This window comes from Tinamus guttatus, unplaced genomic scaffold (genome assembly GCF_059628265.1).
Source record: "Tinamus guttatus ecotype Peru unplaced genomic scaffold, ASM5962826v1 Tinamus_guttatus_pri_ptg000213l, whole genome shotgun sequence".
Classification (NCBI taxonomy): domain Eukaryota; kingdom Metazoa; phylum Chordata; class Aves; order Tinamiformes; family Tinamidae; genus Tinamus; species Tinamus guttatus.
The window spans coordinates 6,499,848-6,508,294 of NW_028288747.1; the positions used below are offsets into that span (position 1 = coordinate 6,499,848).

General features: G+C 43.7%; 1 protein-coding gene across 2 annotated transcripts in view; it reads right to left on the reverse strand.

The window, feature by feature from the left end:
* ZDHHC2 (zDHHC palmitoyltransferase 2) overlaps positions 1–5,097 on the reverse strand; it is a 33,653-nt gene extending 28,556 nt beyond the window's left edge. For both annotated transcript variants that reach the window (XR_015913367.1, XM_088524672.1), the window contains exon 1: positions 4,932–5,097. Coding sequence is in view for 1 of the 2 variants with exons in the window: in XM_088524672.1 (XP_088380798.1) it covers positions 4,932–5,097 (166 nt within the window). In the remaining variant the exon portion in view is untranslated. The remainder of the gene's footprint in view (positions 1–4,931) is intronic.
* Between the last annotated feature and the right edge of the window lie 3,350 nt (positions 5,098–8,447).

The window sequence follows — 8,447 nt, forward strand, 5'->3', positions numbered from 1 at the left end:
CAGGGCACTTGTTTACAGCTCCCTGATTTATCATGTTGAAATGATCTGAGATATCTTTAATTACACCTATTCCAAAAACTCAGGTATGATATTTATTATCTCAAAAACACAACAGTCTTCTTTAGCACACACACATAAATATATGTTTACTAATCTCTCCTTTAGGGCAACATGGGTGCAAAGCACGGAGGGATATGAACTGGCCACTAAATTAGAAAATAAGCTTAGAAATCAGGATATATCCAAGGACTCGAGATAGACAGACTCAACAGCAGAAAACAAACAAACAAGACCCCAAACTACTTCTACAACGAGCTCTCACAGAGGTATGGACAAGGTGCCTGTCATAGCAGCACACTCCTCTCTGGGGGCCGGGAGGCTCCTGTGCTCTAGTGCAATGGAAGATAAAACCCAGGTAACCCAGCAAGCAGTTTTTCCGACCAGGAAGGGTGTCTCATTATGGAGAATGGAACTGGGATATCAACTTTATATCTTCCCTATTACACATTATTTTCCCTCCCCAGCCCAGATACTAAACTGCCAATGGAAGCTGAAAGTATTCGTGTTTTAACTAATGCGCAAAAAGACCTTGTGCAGTTCAGATACGTAAAGAAAACTGTAGGTTTGTATGTAGTTTTTCATTTAAGACATTTTCCCCCTAAGCTTTTAATCATTTTGCTGAAATAATTCAGATCTTTTTTTGCTGGAAATCCATCCTTCTCTCTTCGTTCTTCCAAAAAGGAGAAAAGTTTTCAGAGTCCTATGAATAACTCCACTTCTAGAGAGAGGGGACAACGACAGCTTTGCATTGCAGATCCCTTGCAGCTTTCCAGGAAAGAAACACCGCAAGGCGCCACAAAAGAATTTCTGTACCAGAGAAGTCAGGAAAAAAAGTTCTGTTTCTACTTATGTGCACAGCTGATCTAGAAACCGGTCTTGCCACATTTTCTAAGAAAAAAATTATGCACTACAATCTAAAAACAAAAAGTTGACAGTACAACACCTGTTCCCTTTCACACGCACTAGTATCTGGCCTAGCCCTTCAGTCACTTACATTCTGTCCACAAAGTGACATCCCAAGATACAGAAATCATGCTCCTTTTAATAGTTTTTTTTAAAGGTAACGTTGATCATGCCTTGAAATAGTGTGGTTCAGCATTACAGATTCTTGGAAAATGAGCGGCTTTTCAGTTTAACATGCTTCCAAGCTTGCTTTGTTATTTAAAAATCAAAGCAGCGGCTCCACTGCCTTGCGAACGGTTCTGAGAACAACCCTTAGCTGCACGTCAAAACCCTCAGGCACAGCTAGGAAGATGGCAGGGATTTATCTTTCGCTCTTAAGTTTTTAGTCCTATAAAACTATGTTTTTTAATCAGTTTCTAGCAAACTGCTTTCAATAAAAGGAAAATTGCATGAAGGTGCAGTCCTAAAATATGATGCACTCGAAGTCCTTTGGCTTTCATTTGACACGTAGGTCAGATGACAGCCAAAAGATATTTTAAAAATTAAACTGTTATGGTCAGTCACATAACCCAAAAAATGGTCTGTAAAAGAGACTTCTCTGTTATCTATTCAAATTCACTTAAAATTAATAACTGACTTTAGCCATAAATACTATCAAGAAAAAATATATACTAGAACCATATCACCCATCCTGATTTGCTTTCATGCATCAGAAAACAGCCAACAAAGGTTTAAACAAGTATAACTGAAAAAAAGTGTTTGCGCTCACAGTATAACATAACTCTTGATATTTAAATATTTATTATCAAGCTATTTATGAAACATGCTTATGCAAAATAAATACACTAATCATAAAAATGTAAGGGACAAACAAGTTTCTGGATTCCATATATTTTATCATTCTTCTGCCCAACCTTTGAAACAACCATTTGTAGAAGAAGGAAAAAAAAAGTCATTCTGAAAAACCCTGGTTTTTATGAACCCATTTAAATACTTTTAAGAGAAAGGACTGTTAAGTTTAAATACAGAGGAAGCTATTTTAGTTGAAAGAGGAGCACTACTGGCAAACATAGATCTCGTGAACTTAAAACACCAGAAAAATCCAGAGAATGAAACTGCAATAGAGCAAAGCAATTTTTAAAACTGATCTGTTTACACATTTAATTGCAGTACTCTATAATCTTTAGGAAAAAGGGAGCCATTTCCTAGTGCTCAATATCTTTCCCCTTTTTCTTAAATGCTGAAGCATCATGATCACTTGATTAAATTCACTATCAAAACAGTCAGAAAAGCGAACCTGCTAAAAACTATAGTTAACAATTGAGGTTTCCTTTTTTTATTTCTAAGAGCTAAATCATTTTTTGCACTTGCAAAAAGTTACTCCTTGCCATGACTACTCCATGCTATGACTGCTCAATTTTAGAGATTAAAGACTTTAGCTCAGCTAAAAATGATTTTTTTTAAAAAAAATTAACTCCTCTCCTACAACTCTCAGTCCAAATTTTAAAAACATGTGAAATTCTACATTCAGAAACTCTCATTACCAAAAGCTCAAAGAAACCACCTTGGTTATCAGCCTGCAAGATTAATTGTCAAGTCCTACTGAACTACAGTCAAGGTTGCCGCCTGTACGTTACTGTTAGCATCAAAGCCATGGTTAATAAACGTGTTTTCTTTAGCAGTAGCTGCTGCAGGAATAAAAGATGAGCTGAACGGACAGGCTACCTTCAAAGCACTGGAAATGCCTACAGTCTGCTGCTGCTGTTGGCTTTTGTGCTCCAAGTTGTTTGCTATTCCTTCTGTTGTTTACACTAAACACTCATTAGCAAGACGAGGCATAAGCTTGTTTTATCTTAATGTGCCAAAAATGAGGAAAAACATCCAGATATAGTTAAGGGATATAATTAGTTTAAATTGAGAATGACTGCTATGCCAAATTTGAAAATCAGTAAGCCAGGCAGAGTGGGAATGGGGGAAAAGACATTTGTCTACAGGAAAATAATGATAATAATAAATCAATACAAGTGTGGGGTTTTTTTGTTTGTTTTTGAGAATTCTGAGATTCCCTTTGCTTCCCTTCCTGTGGGCGTTTTCCTTAAAGTAGTTCTCAAAGTATTATGGTAAAATAAATAGTCTGAAGGAAGTTTTAAGCAGCCTATTGCCCTAAGCTCCTTTAGGAAATGCTTTCAGGCATTAGCATACTGAAATACATTTTTGTAGTGTTATACGAAATTACACAGGAGGAAAAAAATAATTAAAAAACAATAAAAAACCTAACACTCCAATGTTAGTTAGTTAGATCACTAAGGGCAGTGCCAGAACTAAGGGTGCTCCTGGAAGAAACAACGGGAACGTGTACTTCAAGAGAGCTGCTGACACCAGGGTCTCTTCCCCCTGCCCGTCCCTGAGGGCCTCCCCAGTTTGGGTCAGTTCACGTCCCCTTCCCGGGCTCGCTGGGCCAGCTCCCTGTCCAGCTCATTTCCCGGTGCTGGATGCACGCGCTTGGGAGCCGGGCAGAGCCCACTTGGAGATGAAGGGCGGCCACAGCAAGACGGGCCCAAGTGCAGTCCAGCAACGAGGGCACAGGATGGAGCCATGGAGGTGAAATCTCTACAGAATTCATCCCCAAGTCATCTGTCCCCAATAATGATTTTTTTCCAAGCACTTTAACAAATGTGAATGCCATCAATAGAAAAGAAACAAACAAAAAAGTCCGTGACAGAGCCTATATCCTCTTTGGACTGAGAGCTCAGTCCAAAACAGAGGAGCTAGACCTGGGAATTATTTTTTGCTAAATGTCTCAGCTAACACTACTGAGATTTTAAATCAGAACAGTCAAAGTCTGGCAAAGTTATATGCACCTAAATATACACACACGGAGCTTGACGAGGTTTTTATCCTCTCCCTCATTCTCTGAGCAGAAGCTAAGTAACTTAAGACTCAAGGGAGAATACGGACCCACATAGAGTAAAAGGTGAATGGACAGCCAGTGGGGAATATATATATTCCTCTGGGCACATTACTATAATGCTGCTTATAAAACATCTGTATGCTAGTGCATTAGCGTCTACAGATTAATGACTAGGTTGTTTTCTACAGGATATACTCCAGCAGAAACAGGAATGAAGTCAAGAAAGCTTAGCTAGGTAGTGCATTAATAAGCCATTCTGTCTTAGCTACTCAGATTCACCCAAATATCCAGATTATTCCAAACCTGCAGGATGCAATTAATTATTTGCCTAACGTCGAAGAAGTGTCAGCGCATCGTCCCGATGACACCCGAGCGAGTCACAGGCTGCCAGGGACAAATACAGACCAATAAGTTGTTTTTAAATGCGCACAGATGAGTGTATGGGGGACCCCTTCCCCAGAAGGTCTTTCCACTTCGACCAACTCCAGACTCTGCCACTTTCCCCATCCCTACGATGCGGCTCACGAGGGGCGAGCGCTCTGTGAGCAGCACCGCGCGCTGGGGGAAAGCTCCCAACCAAAAAAGACAAAAATCCCCGTTTGACTCATTGTGGTTTTAAAGGGAAAATCGTGCACGATGAGACGGCAAAAGTGAAAGGTGGCACAGAGGCTCGGCGTGACCCCAGCAATTGTGGGATTCGGGGTGACACAGAGGCTGACCAGGACCCTGCGCGTTGGGGGGCCGGGACGGGGGGCCCGCGGGACCCCGCGCTCTAGGGGAGCCGGGACGGGGAGCCCCCGTGGCAGCAGGGCGGGCAGCGGCGCCGGCTGCTCTTTCCTCTCGCAGCCGGGAACAACTTCCCGCTGCCCCCCGGCACCCGACAAAGCGCCGGGCGCGGAGCCGCCGCCGGAGACCCCTCGGGACCTGCCAGCACCGCGAATTTCCACTCAGCCCAGCCCAGCCAAGCCAAGCCCGGCCCGGGCGGACAAACGGCCCCAACGGCCGCCGCACCCGCCCTGCCCGCCCGCCCGCCCGCCCGCGGCCGCGGGGCACTCACGCAGGCAGAGCTGGGTGACATAGGCGTAGTAGGACCAGCAGAGGATGCTGGAGATGAAGAGCACGGGCACCCAGTAGAGCAGCCGCTGGCAGCGCCGCCGCACGCCGCCCCAGGCGCCCGGCGCCGCCGCCGCCCCGCCCGGCGCCGCCATCTTCCCGCAGCGCATCCCGGCCGCGCTCCGGCCGCCGCGGCGCGGCCCTGCCCGCGCCTCCCGCCCCGCGGCCCGGCCCCGCCGCCCCGCCCCGCGGCCCGGCCCCGCCCACGGCCGCCGCCCCGCGCGCCGCCCGCCCCGCCGGGCCCAACGGCCGCCCGCGCTCACATGGACTGCTCACAAACCGTTACATTTACCGCTTCATACCTCCTATGATGCTCCAGGTTATACATCCGCGCACTCCTTGGCGATGCTGGGCGCAGGGGGGCCCCGCGGCACCGCTCGGTGCCAAGGCGGCGGCAGCCTGGCGTGTGTCCCCATGAGCGGCTCAAAACCTTTCTTCTCCCCTCGCAGTTTGGTGCCAAAAATGGTGTCCGACGTTTTCTCTTGGCGTTACTGAACCTCCTCCAAAAGTACTTTAAAGCGTGTGGGTAGAAGTGCCCCCGCTTGGCAAATATCAGCGCAGAGATTTAAAATTTTCTCGGACACGGAGGAAAAAAAAAAGGCATCTAAAATGTCTCATGTGTGAAACTACCTGCCCGCCGTGCATGTGCCTGGGCAGCCGAGCAGCTCACGGCTGCTGTGGGCAAGAGACGGCCCATGAAATAGCAGAAAAGTAGGTAAAATACCACACAACTGTAAAAGAGCTGCTCTGCCAGGGCGCCAAGCACGAGGCTGAGTTTTTAGCACATTTCCTGAAGAAGAGAGAAAGATGTGAAGCATACGGCTGCAGTATTTTTATATAACGCAAAACTGTGTTTTATTTCATTATCTCGTTATTCAGGATTAGGCTGAGGGATTCCAGTTAGCTGGAGTAAACCAAATGAATGAGCAATGCATTCTTTATCAGGGAGAATGTGTAAAATGCTTAAATAACCCATGGCGGTAAATTATCTATTCAGGGAAGAGATTGCTACATCACTGAGAATGGCTCAGTGAAGCCAGCTACTCAATATAGAGACACTCTAAGAGAAAAATGAACCAAATATCATGCCTTAGAAAGACTGGAATATAATTACTCACTTAAGAAAAGACACTGCATAATGCAGAGGGCATTAAATTTCCATGTAATAACTGTTAGCGTTTGACATAATTTGGGATCAGGGAGATCTAAGAGGCAAAAGGGAGGAGATGAATTACACAGAACAGACATGGTGAATGGTACCGAAAAAATAAATTTGATATACCTATACCTATAGTGCATAAAACATGAGGCACCATGGCATCAAAGATGTCGTTTGAAGACATAGACAATAAAATATGAGGAAAGGCTCCAAAGAAAACATTTCAAGATGTGGACACATTGTTTCAACTGCGATTGATCTGTGCAAATCATCACTGAGGGCCAGAATCTTACTAGAATATTTAAAGGATTTGACTCTAGTGTGGCTAATGAGAACATCCACAGTTATTCAGAACAGATTTGAAGAGTATAAGGAATAAAATTTACTTCTGCTTGAGGGCATACCCTGTGCTTTACTGACAGAATTCAGAAATAGAGGCACTTCCATCCATTGACGACTTTCTGCGCTTTGGATACCTCACAGCGACCTCTTTCAGATAGCAGCTAGAAACTCTGCGTTCATTTTAGCAAGGAACTTGGTTGCTGCGAAAAGCTACTCAATGTTGCCATTATTTTTGTAAATACCATGTGCAATGTATGTACATACAGGTAGCAGGGAGGAGGATTACGAAGACTTCAAATTCTACCATACATTTCTTGGTCAGTTGCTATTTCCCCTGCAGGGAGCTGGGCTTCTGCAGCGTTTCCATGACCAGTGCTGTCCCTGTCACTGCATATTAAAGCCTCCTCTGCACCAGAGCTCTGAAATCATGGTCATGCTGCTCCTAATTAGCCTGGCTAGTGAAATAAGCAGACAAGCCTCACTTTAATGCAGCCAGCACAAAATTTAGCTGGCATAAAAAGCTCTGCCTTGACTTAGTCCTCTGGAGTGTCCTTTGGCTGGAGAGGATTAAACGCCCGCAGACCCTGCCTCGTTCTTGCCCTTGCACTCGCAGCTCTCGTGGTGCTCACGCTCTCCTCCAGCTCCTTCCCGACTCCATCGGTTGCTCCTCAGGTGGGTCATGAGATTCCCTTTCTTTTATGCTTCCCCATTCCCTGGGGTAGCTGGGGTTTGAGAGGGCGGCCAAGCACTTAGTGCACGGAAAGAAAGAGTTTAGGGGACTCTGCCTTGTTGGAAGTGCCACCTTCAGATAAGGAATCACATTGCTGTTCTAGCTGCTAACGACATTAACAGTTCCTTTGAAACGTCATGGTCAAATCACACCACGTTTCCGCAGTGCTCATTGCGTGGGGATAACTGTAAAGCACATTTGGTGCATTTAAGAAGTAAGAAACTGTACCAGGTATTCTGATTTTAATGAGTCATCCCTATGGAACAAACAGTAGCAGAAGCTTTATACACGTTCAGTGAAGTTACACAGATATCTTGAATGTGTTTAAGATGTGATAAACAGTAAAATAATAGGAAAATAGGAAGAATTCTCCATGTGGGAGAATGTTCGATATATAGCAGGCAAAAATGATCTGTTGTAGATAATTTCACATAAATTCTCTGTTCAGAGCATAGTTTTGTACCAGCTTGAAAGGTCATAAAAATTAAAAAAGAATAAAAAAGCAAAATGAACCATCAAAACCAGCTAATAACCAAATAACAATGGAATTAAAATAATACTGTTCTCCTTAATGTGTATGTGATTTAAGACTGCATTACTTCAGCAGAAGAGCATTTTTAGATTGGAAATTACTTTAGCAGTAATTTATTCCCTGAATCCAAGGCTGGCTATACAATATTCACATTTACACTTCATTCATGAGTTATGATGAGAAGCTGGAAATATAATGTGGGGATCCAACTGATTATATTTCAGCTATAAAATTATATCAGTGTGAAAAGTAAGGCTTTGTAATACTAGATCAATTTAATATGTCATGGATTTCCTGAAGGCTGGAACTTTTAAAACTTGATAAATGTATGATTTGTTTAATAAACTTTCTGATGATTTTCAGGGGTATAGTTTAGAAATAATAATGGGGGGGATCAAAAACTCTGGAATTATGCAGAACACAGAGAATGATGAGCAAAGTTGTATTTTACAACTTGGTATTTTTCTTTCTTTACGAATAAATCAATAGGCATCAGACTTTGGAAACTAAGAAGTACTGTCACTATCCATATAATGATAAATAAACACACAAGAACAATGTCCAATGGGTATTCCTCAGAGAATCCGCCTGGGAGCCGAATGACTTAGGGGTGATGAATAAGTGCACAAGGAAAGAAACTGCCAGTGTGATTTTACACATTTTAAGATGAGCAGGAGGCAGCCTACAATAAATGATA